This window comes from Rattus norvegicus, chromosome 14, assembly GCF_036323735.1.
Source record: "Rattus norvegicus strain BN/NHsdMcwi chromosome 14, GRCr8, whole genome shotgun sequence".
Lineage (NCBI taxonomy): Eukaryota > Metazoa > Chordata > Mammalia > Rodentia > Muridae > Rattus > Rattus norvegicus.
This window is the reverse complement of record NC_086032.1, coordinates 1,953,951-1,974,590: the sequence shown is the minus strand read 5'-3', so window position 1 is coordinate 1,974,590 and position 20,640 is coordinate 1,953,951. Positions and strand designations below refer to the sequence as shown.

The 20,640-nt window shown below is 44.4% G+C and overlaps 1 protein-coding gene across 1 annotated transcript in view; it reads right to left on the bottom strand.

Annotated features, from left to right (window-relative positions):
* The window catches only part of Dipk1a (divergent protein kinase domain 1A), a 70,836-nt gene that overhangs the window by 13,598 nt on the left and 36,598 nt on the right, over window positions 1–20,640 (bottom strand). The window contains 1 exon segment of the mRNA NM_001170456.1: window positions 2,170–2,304. Coding sequence (NP_001163927.1) covers window positions 2,170–2,304 — 135 coding nt within the window.

The following is a 20,640-nucleotide window of genomic DNA, read 5'->3' as shown; positions in this document are numbered from 1 at the left end:
CAAGCAGATGCACACAGAGAAGGCAGAGCTGGGTTTTTCACAAAGCCTAGAAAGTTTCCAGGCTCCAATCATTGTTTTCTCCACTCCTCTCTCAGACATTTCCAGTCTTTGCCGTTTTCTGTGCTCTGTCTCAATTTTCCCCCATTTTCTCTCTATTGACTTCTTCCTCAAACATTAAAGATGCTCAGGCAAGGCGAGGGTAAATGGAATACTGTTGTGCATTTACTGTCTAACCAAGAACATGGCTCCTAATGGCTTCAATCTAGTGCGTCTTAAGCTGATTGCTTTAAGTAGCAAACCATTATCTTTGGAAACTGAGTCTCTAAAGAGACTGTGATTAAATTAGGGTCCCTGCAATCTCTTAGTGCTTCAGTTTAGAGGGTGTGTTCCTTTAACACTCACACCAGCCCTCTAAAATGTGGCGGGGCACGTCTCAGAGAAGTGCAGACTGGACCCTGAACTACCACCACAGAGAAGCCAGTCAGAGGACTCAAATGGAACTCTGTGGTCCTCAGACGTGTACAGCGGAGAAGCACCTCTCTCCCTCTCCAGCTAATGAAACAGGCCATGTCTGGGAAATCCCACCTACAGAGTCCAATAATACAAGATTTCTACACAGCTGGTCAAATTGGATTGTCTGCAATCACTTAGTAATTAGGAAATTATGGTGATAGTAAGTAATCATATAGTAGTAGAAGGTAAGTATCTGGAAATGGTCTTAGTTACCATTTTGCAGGAGTTCAGTAGCTTGCACAGTTTATGCAGTTCAGAAGGTGATTGACCTCATACCTAAGGAGCTTTCACTTCAGCACTCACAGCACAACAGATACAACCCCTCACACCACTCACACCACAACAGATACAACCCCTCACACCACTCACACCACAACAGATACAACCCCTCACACCACTCACACCACAACAGATACAACCCCTCACACAGAAGTAGAGAGTGTAAGAGACAGCAGACACTCAGAATAAAGCAGGAGGAACGTGGCTGCTGATGACCTCTCACCCCAACCCCTAACCAAGTAGAAACAGTGCACTAGGGGAACCACTCCAGCAATCTTTCATCATAAGCATCAGCTTATAATGCTACAGTTGAAGTACTGAAATCCTAAGAACCAACCCTCCTCTTCCTCCTCCTCTTCTTACTTTGAGATATAATTTTTCACTATGTATCCCAGTCTTGCTTTGAACTTATGATCCTCCTGCCTCAGTCTCCATTGTACCCAGAAGGTGCAAGCCATTATTATTAAAAATACAGTTGTGTGATGAGGCCATGAAGATGGCCCCAGGGGTAAAAGCACTTGATAAGTAACTCTGATGCTGAGTTCAATCATAGAGCCCATGTAAAAGGCCAGCGGCATCTGCTCACACATGTCACCTTGCACTCCTAGGGTGAGCTAGGAAAGGAAAAGGAGAATCGGCCAGACGCTCACACAGACAGCATAGCAAGGAGCATTGGCAGAAGCAGGAACATGGAAGAGAGGGAAAACTAAAAGTTGTCCTCTGACATTCAAAGGCACATGCTTGCAACACACACACACACACACACACACACACACACACACACACACACACGCCACACGTTAAATTTTTGCATAGAGGTGGGTATAGTCTGGAGGTAAGCACCCGTTTGGATGCTCGAGGTCCATGGTTTGAACCAGAGTCCCACAAAGACGACAAAAACAAGTATGTATGCTCCTGAGAGAGTGCGCTGATGCATGTTGAAGGGCACTGCTAGAAAACAAGGAGTTAAGTTAGCTAAGAAACCCAAGGGTTGAAAGTAAGTGCCTTACAGCACTCACAGCCAGGATCAGATATAACTCCATTTACTTAAAGTATGTTATCTAGAAAATCTATACACAGCATACTTATACCCTAAACATTTTAAAAATCTGACATACAATAAACCAAATTTCAAATATATTTGAAAATAAAAACACCTTTTCACAGTGAGATTGCTTCCACACTGATTTACCAGTACTATATATTTAGACTTCTGAGAATTGGATTTACTAAATAGTTAGGAAATTCAGTCCAACTGTAATATCAAATTGCCTTTACTGTTGAAGACAATTAGTAATTAGTCCCTATGTAGTAACCATAGTCTGTTATAGGAGGTTTTTTTTTAAAAAAAATAACTAAAACATTTAAAATACTTACTATGATTTTCTTACAGTCCTTCCCTCTGCAGAGCTCTGTATAGGTTGAATACTGCACATATAGGATCCAGCTTCCAACAAAAACCACCAGCCAGGAGAAGAAAAGGTACTTCACCCGCATGTAGGACAGGCGAGCCTGCAAGGGAAGGACACATGACAGTCACTCAGCAGCCACCAGCACTCACCAGCACTGGGACAGGCATTCTCCTCACTTGGAGAGGCACAATATACAATCCAAGCGTTTATAGGGCAATTCCAGAACAAAGTGCATTTTCAAGAAGCCCAGACAACACCGGGCTTAGGAAAGTAAGTTCCTCAGCCTTGCAAGGAAAGGGAACAAATACTCTTCAGGATGTATGTTTAGCCTGTCCAATGCCACTCAAGCTATTTACTCAGTACAGAACGGCGCTATTCCCAGACCAGGCAAGATGATTAAACAGTTCAAGTGGGAATTCTAAAGGTCTTTATGAATAAACATAGTAACCCTTAAATATTTTAGCCTTGCAGTGCTGGCACACTCCTTTAATCCCAGCACTTGGGAGGCAGAGAGAGACAGGTATCCACCAGATATCTGTGAGTTCAAGGCCAGCCAGGTCTACAGAGCAAGTTCTTAACCCTAACCCTGAGTTCCCAAACAGCCAGAGCTACACAGAGAAACCCTGCCTGGTGTGCGCGTGTGTGACTTAGCCAGGTATGGTGGTCCAGCAAGCCCCTACTCCAGCACTTGGGAGGTGGAGGTAGGAGAATCAGAAGTTCAAGTTAGGTATACTGAGTTGCCAGTCAAGGCTACATAAGATCCTGTCTCAAAGGAAGAAAAACATAAATTATTCCCTGCACGTCAATGGGCAAAGCCACACAGTAGGATCCTCTATGTGATGGTTTGTGTTCACTGCTCTGATATCTGGTCTCAGCTATTGATGCTTTTCTACGTCAGCCACAGATCAAGCCATTCAATATTCAAACGTGGCAGTTGGTCAACACAGCCTGATATTTACTTTTGGGGCTAGAGTTCCAGTGGTTTGATTTAATAAGCAGCAGAACTGAGCAGAATGAATTAAAGATGCACACAGATGCACGCACACGATGAAAAGCTAGCTTTGCTTTTATGTTCCCAGGCCAGTTTCTCACACTTGCAAACAGTAGAATACTGTGAGTGGGATGAGCATGCAGAGAAAGCAGAAAGAGATGGACGAGCCACCGTGCATGAGCAGAAGACAGCGAGCTCAAAGGGAAAAAATGCCCAACTCGGTGAGCCCAAAGGGAAACGGTCCTATCTGCAGCTCAGACATCTGTCCTCAAGGGCTTTCACAGTTGGTGAATCCCAGTACAAATAATTCAGTTAGATGGTGGGTAGTAGTAAGTCTTTGAGTTCAATTACTAAATGTAAAAGAGTTTGTAATGCAAAACATTTTTATATAGCACTAAGTGAATTCTCTCTCACACACCACACACACACACACACACACACACACACACACACACACACACACACCCCATACACAAAATTAAATCACGTACAACACAACGGAACCAAGAGGTCTGTCTAGAACACACTGGTTTGAGATCACTTGGCCCTAACGGGAAGTCTGATAATCAGCTATAAGTTGGCAGGTGCTAGCTTTATGAAGCTCCACGAAGGTTGAAGTGAGTGCCTGCAAAGCATGGGGTGCACTGAACACACACCTCCCAAACGTAAAATCTATTTCAAGTCGCCATGCAAGAGACCAACGGTGTTGCCACTGGCTAAAGGAAGGAAGATCTGGATCTGATCAAACCTCTAGCTGTAACCACAGGGTCACAGGAAATGGCAGAGACAGCACTGGGAACCTTGAATCGAAGGACAGTCTGTGGGAAACACGCAGTACAAGAGACAACAATTAAGTCACAAGGGGTAAGTCTAGACAAGGAGAAATTTAAGATTGGAAAATATTTAAGAAATACAGCAGGGCTGGTGGGCGAGATGGCTCAACGGTTAAGAGCACTGACTGCTCTTCCAGAGGTCCTGAGTTCAATTCCCAGCAACCACATGGTGGCTCACGACCATCTGTAATGGGATGGGATCCTATGCCCTCTTCTAGTTGAAGACAGCTACAGTGTACTCATATACATTAAATAAATAAATCTTAAAAAAGGACAGCAAATAATTACAACATAGAAATCTTTTTAGAGCTCTGACTCAATAAAAAAAAAATCCAAACCAAAGAACAAAGACCAGAACAACAAGGAGACCAAAAGGCACACAGAGGGGGGAAGCTATCAGGGCCCCAGCCCAGAGGCAGGACTGTAGGCAATTAAACAAAGGTGAGTGGGACAGATGGCCTTCCCAGAGAGAGCGCACCATCCAACAGCACACACTCAACCTTGAAATCAGTGACACTGATGTAACATTGTACAGACTGAGCAGGTTGTCAGTGACACTGATGTAACATTGTACAGACTGAGCAGGTTGTCAGTGACACTGATGTAACATTGTACAGACTGAGCAGGTTGTCAGTGACACTGATGTAACATTGCACAGACTGAGCAGGTTGTGTTTGTATATTTAGGAACACATTACATATATATTTGTACAATTAAAGAAAAGAAGCCATGAATTTGAGGGGTGTGGGTGGGGGCTGGAGAAAGGAAAGGGAAGAGGAAAATGGTATCATTCTAATTTCAAGAAAAATAAGAAAATGAAGTTTGAAAGTCAGGAGTGATGAAGCACAATTTAATCCCAGCACTTGGGAGGCAGAGGGAGTTTGATCTCTGAGCTCTAGACCAGCCAGGGCTACACAGTGAGACCATCTCAAAACAAAACAGAAAGAAACAAGGAGAAAATGGTATTTGTGAGTCAGACCAAAAGGTTTTTTTTTTCTCCATTAAGTAACCGTGTGTGTGTGTGTGTGTGTGTGTGTGTGTGTGTGTGTGTGTGTGTGTGTGTGTGTGTATTCAAGTGCCATAGGACATGTGTGGTGGTCAGAGGACAATTTGTGGGAATTAGTTCTGTACAACCACCATGTGGTACCAGAGGTTGAATTCAGGTCCCCAGTTTGGCAGCAGGAACCTGCACTAGCTAAGCCATCCCACCCACATGCTTATCTGTCCTCCCTCCCTTTCCTCCCTCCCTCCTTCCACCATTCTAATTTTTTTCAGTGCTGGGGACCAGACCCAGGGTTCAGTGCAAGCGGACTACCACTGAACTAATCCCTAAGCCTCACAAAGCACAACTGACAATTTCGAGAGCTGAGGACCATGCAGGAGGAACAATAAATGGTGTCAGAACTCTGGATTTGGCCCATCAGTAAGCATAGCCACGTGCTCTGGTTGAGGCATGGCCCTGAGGACTTAGTGCTGTTGTGGAGTTCTGCTCTGCCTATTGCTCTCACGTCTCTCTTAATCTAAGAACTGAAGGAAAACTCAGGGGCTTCCAGCCCCTCACAGGGCAGCCTCTCTGGCACTCACAATGACAGTGCTTCATCTCTTTCAGGCATTGCTGTGCAGCAGATGAACCATTCCGTCACCACCCTGGAGAAGAACTTAGAGGCATAGATTGTGAGCAATGACCACCACCCTTACAAAGCATTTGGAAAAATAAAACTGTTTAGTGAAGCCAGGTTGAGATGTTTTTGCTACTGGCTGTGATGTAGAAAATCTTAGGGAACAATCCGAAGTTCAGAAAGGCACCCTTCTTAGTTACGCTGGGATCTTTCATGGTCAGGGAACAAGAACAACAGCAGCACTGGCTGACGTGACTCTCGCTGAGGCTGGGTTGCTGCTGACTGATTTCTTGAACCCACTTTTTTAAAAAGAAGATTTACTTATTTAGTGTATGAGTACACTGTAGCTGTCCTCAGACACACCAGAAGAGGGCACCTGATCCCATTACAGATGGTTGTGAGCCACCATGTAGGTGGTGGGAATTGAACTCAGGACCCCTGGAAGGACAATCAGTGCTCAATTGCTAAGCCACTGCTCCAACTCCTTTTATACCCATTTTGCCCTCAGCTTCCTGATATGATTTAATAAAAATTACTGATGGGTAGATTGCATTCTGAGGATTTAAAATAAATATGACTGATTTAGAGTTTAGATGTGAGCTTAAGATTATTATAAGATTACTTTTAACAATAGATAATAAAATAATAAAATAACTAATCCTTTCTTTGTAACCACAAAATACTGCCTGCCAGTAAGAGACACTGGCTGAGGAAACTCCCTTGCTTGCTCAGTTATGGATGTACATGGATTCTTTGGAATAACTAACTTGTTTTCTTCACCTGTACTGCGTAATGTTGTTTCCTATAAAGCTACTGGGGAACATACTTTTTCATAATCATTCACTAAAAATAGTATGCAATCACATTGCAATTGTATACTGCTTGAAAGACTTTGCTGGGATATATAAGCTATGGAAGAAAGAATAAAGTTGTTGGAACATTGTTCTTCCATCCGTCAACTATGTGTATGCATGCACATGTGTGTATATATGTAAAGTTTGAGAGAGCATGTGGAACTTTGTTCCATCCATCAAATCCGTATGTATATATGTCCGAGTGTGTGTTGTAGCTTGCACCATCCACAATTTTGTGTGTGTGTGTGTGTGTGTGTGTGTGTGTGTGTGTGTGTATGTGTGAAATGCATGGAGCCTGCTTGTTGGAACTTTGTGTATGTGTCCGTCAGGTGTGTTTATGTGCATATATGGGTATATGTGCATATGTGTATATGTTCCCTTAGAGAACAGTCTGCTGAGTAATTTCTTTAATCACTGGATGCTATAGAAAGCAGCATCTGGACCAACCCCCATCAGCAACTCTAAGCACTGACCCCCTCATTGGCTGCATGCCTCAGTTTACCCGGGTTACAAAGCCGGTGATTAACGTTGAAGGATGACAGAACACTTGATGATGTGAAAAGATGGCACTGGGGCAACAGTGTCTGCTCTTCTCTCTGTGTGAGCGGAAGAACACCCTGAGGGCTGAGGTGTTCCACAGAGGAGAACACCCTGAGGGCTGAGGTGTTCCACAGAGGAGAACACCCTGAGGGCTGAGGTGTTCCACAGAAGAACACCCTGAGAGCTGAGGTGTTCCACAGAGGAGAACACCCTGAGGGCTGAGGTGTTCCACAGAAGAACACCCTGAGGGCTGAGGTGTTCCACAGAAGAACACCCTGAGGGCTGAGGTGTTCCACAGAGGAGAACACCCTGAGGGCTGAGGTGTTCCACAGAAGAACACCCTGAGGGCTGAGGTATTCCACAGAAGAACACCCTGAGGGCTGAGGTGTTCCACAGAGGAGAACACCCTGAGGGCTGAGGTGTTCCACAGAGGAGAACACCCTGAGGGCTGAGGTATTCCAGAGGAGAACACCCTGAGAGCTGAGGTGTTCCACAGAGGAGAACACCCTGAGGGCTGAGGTGTTCCACAGAAGAACACCCTGAGGGCTGAGGTGTTCCACAGAAGAACACCCTGAGGGCTGAGGTGTTCCACAGAGGAGAACACCCTGAGGGCTGAGGTGTTCCACAGAAGAACACCCTGAGGGCTGAGGTATTCCAGAGGAGAACACCCTGAGAGCTGAGGTATTCCACAGAAGAACACCCTGAGAGCTGAGGTATTCCAGAGGAGAACACCCTGAGGGCTGAGGTGTTCCACAGAAGAACACCCTGAGAGCTGAGGTATTCCAGAGGAGAACACCCTGAGGGCTGAGGTGTTCCACAGAAGAACACCCTGAGAGCTGAGGTATTCCAGAGGAGAACACCCTGAGGGCTGAGGTGTTCCACAGAGGAGAACACCCTGAGGGCTGAGGTGTTCCGAAGAGAACACCCTGAGAGCTGAGGTGTTCCACAGAGGAGAAAGTCAGGCTAACTCGGTCCCCAGAGGGGTGCTGGGCACCACTGTTGTAGGTATCATGACCTACAGCACACTTTTATCCATCATGCTACAGAGACTGCTGTGACTCAAGTATAAACACGAGTGCAGTGACCTTTACGTATCCCTCGACACGAGCAGATCTGTAGCCTTACACTTTAAAATAACCAAAGAAATAACAACAGATTACATCTCTATTAACTAATTCCACTTTCCCCATGTGGCATTTGCTAAAATGCTTCTTGAGATCTCTTTTTATAACAATTACCAAGACATCTAGCCTTTGATTAAGAAATACAGTCTGAAGGTTTTGTTCATGCTGAACAATTTAAAATTACTGCCTAGCAGGTTTTTTATTGTGTTGATTTTGTGCTTAGATCCTAATGGAACACTGCTTTATTCCAAATTACACGCCTGTAAAGCAAGACAGCCGTCTTAGGAAACACACAGGACAATGATTCTCAGCTGCCTCGGTAGAGCCCTCTTGGTGAGGCACTAGGCCACATCTGGAGACATTTTCAGCCTCAAGCTGTGGTTCACCACTGGATTCTCATGGGTAACATCTAGAGATGCAGCTAAACACGTTACAATGTACCCTATATTCCCTCCCCCAAGATCACCCTGTCCAACATATCAAATTTGTATGACACTATCATTTCATTTTTAACTAGACGTTAATGCATAAATTATTACTAATTTAAAACGGCAGACCAATTGGTAAGAATCACCACCAATCTTTTATTGTAAATAAAGAAAAGTCCCTGGAAATGGGAAATATAATCTTCTCTGGCAGTTCCACCCTAAGGAATAGTGGTGCACTTGGCACGAGGCCTTGGGGCCGCCCCCAGCACAGTATGAACTGGGCATGTGCTATGTCTGAAATCCCAGCACTGGGCTGGTGAAGCTCAGGGTCAAACTCAGCCATGGAGCGAGTTTGGGGCCAGCCTAGGGGGCATGAGATCCTGTCTCAAAGCAAAGGCAAGGGGGAGGGAAAGGAAGGGAACTGGCTGCTCGAGGTGACCCCAGTCCATTCAGGTGACCCAGCACCCCCATGGTGGGTAATAACTATCTGTGACTCTTTTGTCTAGGGGATCTGACACCCTTTTCTGGGCTTCACAGACACTGTGTACAAGTGATATGTAGACATATGTATGAGCAAAATACATAAACATGAAAGGGGAACAAAAAACACAAGGCTGTTGAGTTGGCTCAGTGGGAAAAGGGGGCTTGCCACCAAGCTTGCCATTGACCCGAGTTCAACCCCTAAAACTGTCATGACAGAAAGAAAATACATATCCTCCTTCAAGTCCTCCACACAGAAGGCAGGCATGATGGGAGCAGTGTGTACACATACACACATAAACCAACTCCCCAAATAAATTTAAGACAAAAGAGAAAAATCCCACAGAACCCCAGAGTGATTGGGGTGCCAGGCCAGTGGTGGTAAATGCCTTTCATTTCAGCACTAGTGAGGCAGGGACAGGCAAATTGCTGTGAGTTCCAGGACAGCCAGGGCTCTCACACAGAGAAACCCTGTCTTAAAACAAACAAACAAACAAACAAACAAACAGCAGCTTTGCTTCTCTTAATATCGCTGACATCATCGTGATCACTTTTCTTTAAACAAATCTGAAGATTTTTTTTTTGTTGGTTCCATTTCTGAGATAGGGTCTTCGTAGCTAGCGCCTGTCCTAGACCTGGCTACGTACTCAAGAGATCTGCCTGCCTTTGCCTCCAGCCTGCTGGGATTAAAGGAATTCTTACATGAGAGTTGATTTTCCTGAATCAAGTGTTCTAAAATGTCCAGGTGAAGCTGTACCATATCTGCAGCGTTCTTCTGGTTACGCAAGACCAACTGAGAGAAAATAAAGACCAGAATCACACACAGGCCGGCCGGGCTCAATGAGGTGTGGCTCACTGAGGGCCAGCTGTGTAGACCAGGTGCCACTCCAGAAGATGACTGAGAGGCAGGACCTAGGGGTGAGGAGAATGGCGTGTCTGTAATACCAGCTCTGGGAGGCAGACACTCAAGGATTCTGGGCTCAGCTGGCCAATCAGGCTAGCCTAATTACTGAGGACTAGGTCCCAGTGAGACACCTCATCTTAAAAAACAAGGTAAACTGCTCATGAGGAGTGACTACCAAGGTTACCACTGGCCTCTACATATACACATGTACAACGGGCAATCCTTCCACACACAAAAAATACACTTAATTGTCAATATTTTGTGAGACTGAGAAAAAAAAAAAGGTTGTGGAAGATGCCGAAGGTCCCTTTGCTACTCTATGTGTTGTCTAGGGCTAGCAAACATTGCAGCAAATCCTTTACTTTCTAAGAGAAGCCGCTGGGTATGTCTGGATATTTAGATGGCCAGAGGCATGAAAGGCTGTTCTCTTCTGTACACCAGTATTCTACCTTAGTATCACTGAAAGATGATTGGATGCTCGAGGAATATGGTCTGGATAACCTGAGAGTCGGTGAGGGGATCCTACCCTGTGGGCTGGTACCCTGACCACTTTCTGAGTCCTGGAACAGAACTGCTTTTTCCTACTATGCCTTGGAAAGTGTCCATCTATTTAACTCTCAGTCATTTTGGAGAATAAACTTGTGTGCACATAAAATATATTATTTTCTTTTAAAAATAGACTCATGTTATAACAGGAATCCTCTCTTTACTTAATACAAACATATTCCTTTCCCATTAGGTTTTTGTGTGTGTGTGTGTTTGTTGTTTTTCTTCTTTTTTTTTCCGGCGCTGGGGACCGAACCCAGGGCCTTGCGCTTCCTAGGCAAGCATTCTACCACTGAGCCAAATCCCCAACCCCTTCCCATTAGGTTTTTATTAAGTCATGAGCCAGAAGAGGGTACTGGGTCCCCTGGAGCTGGAGTAATAGGTGATTTTGAGCTCTCTGGTGATATGAATAGTGAGAAGCAAACCAGGTCCTCTGGAGGCCCAGGAGGCACTCTGAACCACTGAGCCATCGTTCCAGCTCTCCCTTATATTAAAAAATGTTTTTAAGTGTATGTGTCTGTATGTATTTACATGTAGTATATGCATGTGCATGTGTGTGTGTGTGTGTGTGTGTGTGTGTGTGGTGTGTGCATATGCATATGCATATGCATGTGCGTGTGTGTGTCTGCCTCTGCAGAGGACAGAGGAAGACACTGAGTGTCTCACTGTCACTTTCTGCCTTGTTCCCTCGAGTCAGGGCCTCTCACCTCTCACTGAACCTGGAGATAAGTTTAGCAGGCAGCAAGGTCCAACAACCCTCTTGTCTCTGTGGCCCATCACAGGGCTGGGTTTCCAGGCGTGAGTGCGACCACACCAGCTCCTTATATGGGTCCCAGGAACGTGAACTCAGGTTCTTGTGGCTGCACAGAAATTACCTTACTCGAGCCGGTCCTCCCCTTAGTTATTTTTAAATGCTGTCTAAATGGATACCTAACATATAAAAGTGCAGTGTGGTGTAATATAGTTGAACCTATGTGGACTGCTGAACATTTATTACTTCCAATATTTGCAAAAGTAACAAAAACAATACTACTAATGAAGATCGACATGTGCTAGTGATGTTCCAAACATGTGTACTTTAGGTATGCTAATTTATTTAATCCTCTTGAGATTTCTGACTGATGAGAATAAGCTACTTGATGGTTAGAAAACTCCGGTCCATAAGCCAAGGTGCCACCTGCTTTTAAAAACATGGCTGTATTTAAATTACAGCCACGACCCCATAAACCCGTGTGTTTCCACCCTACAATGGCAACATTCAGTGGTCGCAGAGACCATAGGCCATCAAAGCCAATGTTTAAAAATCATTTGGATCATTACAGAATCTGCGAACCTCCAAACCGTGGAAGATTCATTCTCTCCTTTGCTTCATGAATGGTGGTACAGCATGTGATGTGCTTTGGCCCGAGACTGCCAATGAACGTGGTACAAAGAGTGTGCGGCATGCTTTGCCTACAGGAACCCATCCTCGGTCATTTACTGACCCTGAAGAGCAAGTGACACCATGTCCTAGAGGCAAGCTCAGCAGAGCATTTCTGGTGTGTGAGGGAGAAACGTGCTTGTTGTGTTTGGGAGATGGTGTTATACACACTGCTGTAGCTGACCGACGCTGAAGGGGTGGCCAATATTCTCTTACAAGAACTCTACAGGGTGGGGACTAGTCCTCACACGGCAGACAGCGACAGCTGAAGCACGAGAGCATTAGGCTATGGTGGCCCCAGGTGAGAGAGAACCTGGATTTGAATGGAGGCAGTCTGGCTTCAGGACTCGTAAGTGCTCTGCTCTACAGTCCATTATATTAAATACACAAATCTTTGCCTGAGTATTTGATTACTTCTTCAGAGAGGATTTCGGTAACTGACAGTTCTAGGTCAAATGCTTTGCAGTTTTAAAGAGGTTTAAGATAACATGTTGCAGTGTTTTCCCAAAAGCTTGTAAAAATTAACACTCACTGTTTTTTTTCAAATGTACTTATTTTACTTTTTCCAGAATCCAGTTCCACAGACATCTACTACAGGTTCATTTCTTTGACAATAGCATAATTTATTTTATTTCTTTAAAATACTTTATTTATTTTATGTATATGAGCACACTGTCACTGTCCTCAGACACACCAGAAGAGGGTGTTGGATCCCGTTATAGGTGGTTGTGAGCCAGTTGACACATTACCCCAGTGTCAACACTGCACATCTTAAGAGCTCCCAAGCCTGAGCTCCTTATGTCTGACCTAGAATAATGAAAACACGGAGAGATCAACGCTGGCCCTTCAGGCTATAGGACCTGCCTAGGGTTACAAGAGACAACTCTGGCCCTTCAGGCTATAGGACCGGCCTAGGTTACAATGTTGCCTATGTGCTCTCTCTTCAGAGTTCTCAGAGTGAATACCACTCCAAGATTTGTAGGAACATTTGTAGAAAGATGTGCACAGTGGCAGTAGTTTTCAGAATAGACTGAAAAAGAAAAGACAATGTCAGTTGATAGGCTAATAGGTGGTCCAGCAGGTTAGGAGCAAATACTACTGTTTCAGAGGACTTGAAGTTGGTTTCCTGCCACCATGTCAGGCAGCTCGAAACTGCCTTAACCAGTTCCGGGGGATCTGATGCCGCTGGCCTCAGTGGGCAACTACACACAGACACACACATATAATTAGAAACAATAAAATTAATCTTTAAAATAATAAGTTTGTGGGGACTGGAGAAATGGCTCAGCAGTCAAGAGCACTGGCTGCTTTCCAGAGGACCCAGGTTCAATTCCCAGCACCCATGTAGCAGCTCAGAACTGTCTATAGCTCCAGTTTCAGGAGATCCATCCAATTCCCTCTTCTGAGCTCTCTGGATATTAGGACATATGGACACACACACACTAACCAAATAATTAAAAAAAAAACTCATTTTGTAAGCTGGGTGAGGTAGCACACACCTTTAAGTCCAGCACTCAGGAGGCAGAGGCAGGGGATCTCTGAGTTGGAGGCCGACCCAAATGACAGAGTTCTCGGGTGGCCAGAGATATACAGTGAGACTCTGCAACAAAACAAAATCTCATTTTGAAAATATTCCAAAGCACGCAAACAGATGGCCCTCTCTGATTTTGGAATTTCTCCAACAGGTGCGAATCTAAAATTACCTTCTCAGTTCTCAAATTGTAAAGAAAGCTAAAAACAAAACCTAGAGAAAGTTCTTAAATAAAAATAACAGCTGTTTTGATCATAGCAATGTTTACTTAGGAATAAACTTATAAAGAAAATGCAGGGAGACATTCTAAGAGTTGTGGCCACTTCCACACTGGTAATTTCTTATCATAACACACTCAAGCCTAGACAGCAACAGGCTTTGCGCTGCCCTAATAGGAAATACCATGACAGAATCACCCATCATGCTTAACATGAAATCTGAATTGTTACAAATTTCTTAAATATGCAGCATGTGTCTCATAGGCAAAAGACATAAATGAATTTTAAAATTTACCAAGGGTCTGTGTTGAGGCCCGTCCCCCTAGCATAGCAGTAGCCATCTTGTTCCATGCCTGCCAGCTATCTCATATTGTTGCTGTACCATGCCTGCCAGTCACTGATGCAGAGAAATAACTTGACTCAGAGCAGGGTCATGCTGACCACATACCCTGCTATGTTCTGTATCGTCTATATGAGGCTTTTTTTAATCTTAAAAAAATTCACAAGGCTTTACATAAGACCCATCGACTTAAAGGTCAATATGAACTGTTATTTCTAAAATGGTTTGAGTAAGAGCTGACCACCGAGCAGCACTTCCTGCACCTATGTACAAGTTCATTGTGGTTTTTTATCTTTTATAAGCTGATAGAGAAAGATATTCATGGGTATAGACTCGGCTCCTCAAGTCTGAACTATGTCCCTGATCTGATCAGTATCAGGGTGTACGTTCAATAAACCATCCCTGTCTCACTGAGGTCGGTGTTTGTGTTGCGACTCTTGGACTCTGACAGTCTACAAAGATTTTGCAGTGGGACCAGTGTTCAAACTGCCAGTACCCATATAAAAGTAGGGCATGGCTGTGTGTAGAAGCAACCTGAGAGCTGAGTGCTGGAGACGGGAGTCCCAGGAAGGTCGACCAGTTAGCCCAGCCAGAGCAGTGAGCTTCACATTTGGTGCAAGACTTTGTCTCAAGGCAGAAGGGAACAGAGCAAGAGATGATGGATTATATGTTTGCCTTCAGGGATGACCTTCGACTTCTAACCTTCCCGATTCTCCCCACAAATGCTGGGACGTAGGGGTGTGTTGTAGGATATTTGATCACACTGTGAACCCCAAGACTGTGTTATTTACTGAAAAAGCTTGTTTCTAGTTGTGATGTGGTTTGGCCCTTAGCACACACCTTTAATCCCTCTGACTGCAATACTTACATGCCCTTAGTACACACCTTTAATCCCAAACAATGAAGGTAAAGTTAGATTATAGAAGGAAGCAGCCATGATGGAAAGAGACATCTAATTGACTGGCAGACAAAGTGACAAATCAGAAAAAGATTTGACAAAACAGGATCTGCACAGGTCTCACTAGAAGAGAGAGGAAAGGGGGAGTTGGGGATTTAGCTCAGTGGTAGAGCGCTTGCCTAGGAAGCGCAAGGCCCTGGGTTCGGTCCCCAGCTCCGAAAAAAAGAATCAAAAAAAAAAAAAAGAGAGAGAGAGAGAGAGAGAGAGAGAGAGAGAGAGAGAGAGAGAGAGAGGAAAGGAGGAAAGGGAAGCTACTTAAGAGAGAGTGAAAGACCCCAGCCTAATAGCAGTAACGGAAAGACCCCAGCCTAGCAGTAGTAATGCCATTTTACAAGGCTGTATTTAGGAAGACTGGTTCAGAGAAAGGTCAGAACACTGAGTATACAGCGGCTGCCACGCAGGATATGTGTGGAGAGCCTGGCGACAGGATGATTGTGGTTGAGCACCTGACAATGAAAAAGAAAAGTGGAAAGCCCCGGGAGAGGTCCCACACCCTGCTTGCCCCCGGGCTGACCCCTGTAACCATGCATCTGCTTATGTATGCTTGCTTCTGCTTCCCAGAACCCTATAAAAAGCCCATCCCTGGTTCTGCTAGGCGCGCCAGTCTTCCGAATTGACTGAGACGCCCACAGATATCTGTGTATCTTGATCAATAAAAATCCTCTTGCTGATTGCAGCCTGTGGACTCGTATTGGTCGTTGGGCTCGAGGATCTCCCTCCTGAGGGAAGATTCTCTCTGAGGGTCTTTCAAGAGCAGTGCAGAGCCTTACTGATACAGATGAGGATGCTTGCCGCTAACCATTGGACTGAACATGGGGACCCCAATGGAGGAATTAGAGAAAGGACTGAAGGAGTTGAAGGGGTTTGCAACCCCATAGGAAGAACAACAATACCAACCAACCAGATCCCACCAGAGCTCTCAGGCACTAAACCTCCAACCAATGTGTATACATGGAGGGGCCCAAAGAGTACACATGGACAGACCCATGGCTCCAGCTGCATATGTTATAGAGGATGGCATTGTCTGGTATCAATAGGAGGAGAAGCCCTTGGTCCTGTGAAGGCTTGATACCCCAGTGTAGGGGAATGCCAGGGTGGTGAGGTGGGAGTGGGTGGGTAGGAGGAGGAGCATCCTCATAGAAGGATGAGGAGGGGGCATGGGAGATGGGGAACCAGAAGAGGGGATAACATTTGAAATGTAAATACATAAAATATCCAAAGGAAAAGAGAAAGAGAGAGAGAGAGAGAGCAGTGCAGAGAAAGAGAGGTGGGGAGAGAAGGGGAAGGGAGGAGAAAAAAGGAGAGGAGAGGAAAGGAGAGGAGAGGAAATAGAAAAGAGAAAAAAGGCCATTTTACTGGGACAGTTGTACAGAGACAGGCTGCAGAGAGAAGACAGACACAGGTAAAGACAGAACAAGCCAGAGAATGAGAAGGATACAGAAGAACAGATTGCCAAAGTTAGTTTGAGGCCAAGCAGAGCAGTTTAGGAAAATTGTGTAAAGTCAGATGTAATCAGTTAGTGTGGAAAGGAGTTTGAGCCAGAATAGCTGAGTTGAACCAGCCAGCCAGAGTTCAGAAAGGACTAGATAGGATGAGCTTATTCAGTAGTTAAGTCTCAGAGGCTAAAAACAGACTAGTACTAGATTGGATTGTATGGAGGCTGGACACTTCCAGGACTAGGCCTGGCTTAGCAGACAGAGGTGGTAAGCCTTCACACATTCCAGGCAAATAGAAGATACTGCAACAGGGGGACACTACTAATCCTAGTTTGTGAAATGTTGGGGACTGAATTTAGGCCCCATTTCTGTTAGTTCTCTACCAACAGCTACACACACCCTGCCTCATATTTTTGTATTTTTTGCTTAAATAAGCAAAAAAGTAATATTTAAAATATTACTTTGTGTTTTATTCTAAGGTGTTATTAATTAAACATTATATCAAACATTTCTTAAAATTAGCTGAGTGGTTGCTTTATGGGGTAAGTGACTGACAGGGTCACATGAGAACATTTTAAGAAGATGGGAATATCAATATAATTCATGTGTTGGTTATCCTATGAATACATTTGTCTAAACATGTCAGACTATACAACTGAAAACTAAAACAAGGGTTGGGGATTTAGCTCAGTGGTAGAGTGCTTGCCTAGAAAGCGCAAGGCCTTGGGTTCGGTCCTCAGCTCTGGAAAAAAAAGAAAGAAAAAAAAAAAAGAAAACTGAAACAGTTTTTACTTTGTTAATTATACCTCAGTAAGACATATTAGAAATATACCAAGTATTGAAATACTTTCAGATTTAAACACATCTACATTTCAAATTCTAAAAAATGTCTGTCTTTAGAGTTAAGAAAGCAGGGCCAGTTAGAAAGTTATTACACCAGAGTTAGGAAGGAAGAAAAGGAAGAAAAGGGAACGGTTGAAAATGAGAAAACAGAGTGCTCAGAAAGAGTTAGGTAAATATGAGCCAGACTGGACAACAGATGAACAACCCCAGGAAAGTACTAGTCTCTGGGGGAAAGACGGAAAGAAAGAGCAAGACATGGGGGAGGAGGAGGGAGAGGAGGAGGAGGAGGAGCAGTGATGGAGGAGGAGGAGCAGTGGTGGAGGAGGAGGAGCAGTGATGGAGGAGGAGGAGTGATGGAGGAGGAGGAGCAGTGATGGAGGAGGAGGAGCAGTGATGGAGGAGGAGGAGCAGTGATGGAGGAGGAGGAGGAGGAGCAGTGATGGAGGAGGAGGAGAAGGCAGTGATGGAGGAGCAGGAGGAGCCCTGATGAAGGAGGAGGAGGTGATAATTATAAACAAGAACAAAAATCTCCTACACTCCATTTCCAAAAAAATACAGAACTAAATGAGTATGTTGTTTCAGAGCTTATAAAAGAGCTTCTGTTTTCTAAGCCTGGCAGAGCAGAGGTAACTAAGCAGGGGTCTCTGCTCACCTCACCTCGTGACAAAGAAATCATGAGGGATCACTCAGGCAGAATAGTTAAGTAGTGGGCGGGGGCTCTGCAGCAGGAGCTAGAACCAAAGCCAAGCCACTTCTGCTCTGAGTCCTCAGAGCAAGTGCACAGCGAGTCTGGTCACGCATTGTTTTAACAAACAGGTGAGATATTTTATCAGTAAGACGACTTTAAAATTCTCACCTAATTGTAATTCTTCTGTGCCACAAAAGGACTTAAGAGGTTCTTATCTGCTTGAATAAACTCATAACCTATTATTCATGGCTGTTGATATACTTCAAGAGAATTTGATTGATCTGTTGAATCAGAATCGGCTGATAAAATTCTTTAAATAAGAGTTTCAAGGATTCACCCTAAGACCCACTGAATCTGAATATTTGGGATTAGGCCTGGGAATAATATTTTTAATTTGCATGTGTGTGCATGTGCGTGTGTGTCTGCTCGAATGATATGTGAATGTACTATTGCATGTGTGTGGAGCTCAGAGGACAACTTTGGAGGTCAAGGGTGCCAAGGCTCAAAACTCAGATTATTATTCATTCTTGGCAAGTCTTTATCTGCTGTACCATCCCAGCCAGGAATATTCACCTTAAAAGTTCCCACACTTAGGAGAAGATGGCTGTAAATAAAGACTAAGTAGGGGCTGGGGATTTAGCTCAGTGGTAGAGCGCTTGCCTAGCAAGCGCAACGCCCTGGGTTCAGTCCCCAGCTCCAGAAAAAAAAAAGAAAAAAAAAGAAAAGAAAAAAAGAAAAAGAAAAAAAAATAAGTAAATGAGGACCTGTGAAAGAACACCTATCCAGTCAATGACAGATTATAGGAAACTCAGTCCCTTCCATTCCAAGGTTTCATTTAGTAATGACTTTGAGTGTTAATTCACTGCTAATGACAATATAAAAACCCCAGTGCTGCAGCTCCTGGAAGGCAAGATGATTCCGGGGTAAAGGGCATTGCCAGCAAATGTGTCCACGGAGACAACCCTGAGGGCCCACACCTATGAGAGTCCTAACTCTTACAGGTCATCCCGACACCCGCTGCCATATGTGTCCTGTAAGACACCTGACGCCATATGTCCCCATATAAATAAATGTTTTTTTTTAATTTAGATAATTTTCTTTTTAGACAAGGTTTCTCTGTGCAGCCATGGCTGTCCTGGAACTCACTCTGTAGCCCAGGCTGGCCATTAACTCAAAGATCTGCCTGTCTCTGCCTCCCAAGAGCTAGAATTAAAGGCATACACCACCATCACCAACCTATAAGTTTGAAAAATTTATGAAAACTTGGATTTTTAAATAATTATAGGATCATGTGTAGCTGCTGGGAAATAACTCAATTTTCCCCAATCATAACCTTTTGGAAATCATAATACTATAACTACAATTCCGATACAATCCACTGACTTTATTCAGATTTCTTGCTGTAATTTCTTTCACTTATTTTTGTGTTTACAGACAGGCTCACACAACATAGTCCTGGTCATTCTGGTCATTCTATGACTACTATTCACTAAGGTAGACCAAGCTGGCCTTGAACTCACAGAAATGGAGATCTACACCTGCATATGCCTTCTGAATGATGGGATTAAAGGTGTGTGTACTTTCACACTCAATTTTTACTTATGTTATTTGCACGTAGGACACATTTCCACCATGTGGATTCCAGGGAGTGAACTCAGGTCATCAGGCTTAAGGGCCAACACTTTTACTCACTGAGCCATTTTGCCAGCCCCAGACTCCCTGTTTAACATGCATTTGTGTGTGGATGGTATGGGGTGGCTATATTGATTTCTATACGATTTTGTGATCACATAAAAGAGTTCTGCATTAGATGTTAACAGCCTTTGACAATCACAGTCACCTCTATCCCCCTCCCACTCTCTGGTAACATTAATCCATTCTCATCACTAGTTTCAGGACTCCCATATAAAAGGTTCATACAGTTGACAAGTGTTTGAGATTGTGAGCGTGTGAGTGTATCGGGTGCATGCCTGATGCCCACGGAGGGCCCGAGTGAGTGCTGAACTACCAGGAACGGAGGTAAGACAGGCAGTCAGTCATGTGCTGTCATTCGAGTAAGGGGAAGGGCATCCAGTGCTACTAACCACTGAGCCATCTCTTCAACCCCCAAGATGGTTTTTTTTTTCCACTGAGCCTAATTTTCTAGAGATTTATCCAGGCTACACTGCTTTGAATGTTTGTGCCCCCACTTGTGGGGCAGTGGGCCATGCCAGGAAACTTGGTAAGGTCAAGTGTGTTCAGAAACCCTAGCACCTGGGACAGTCAGTGTTTCTAAAGTGATTTCCCAACTTCCACAAAGGGTAAGTTTTACACTTTATATGCCTGGGGATATCAATGTGGCGGTGACCCAGTCTTTCTGTATCCTCAGCAGAATTCCGCTTAGAACCACAGTACTACACAGTAAAGTGGGGAAGCACTCTGATTGGAACCACAGTACTACACAGTAAAGCGGGGAAGCACTCTGATTGGAAACACAGTACTACACAGTAAAGTGGGAAGCACTCTGATTGGAAACACAGTACTACACAGTAAAGCGGGGAAGCACTCTGATTGGAACCACAGTACTACACAGTAAAGTGGGGAAGCACTCTGATTGGAACCACAGTACTACACAGTAAAGTGGGGAAGCACTCTGATTGGAAACACAGTACTACACAGTAAAGTGGGGAAGCACTCTGATTGG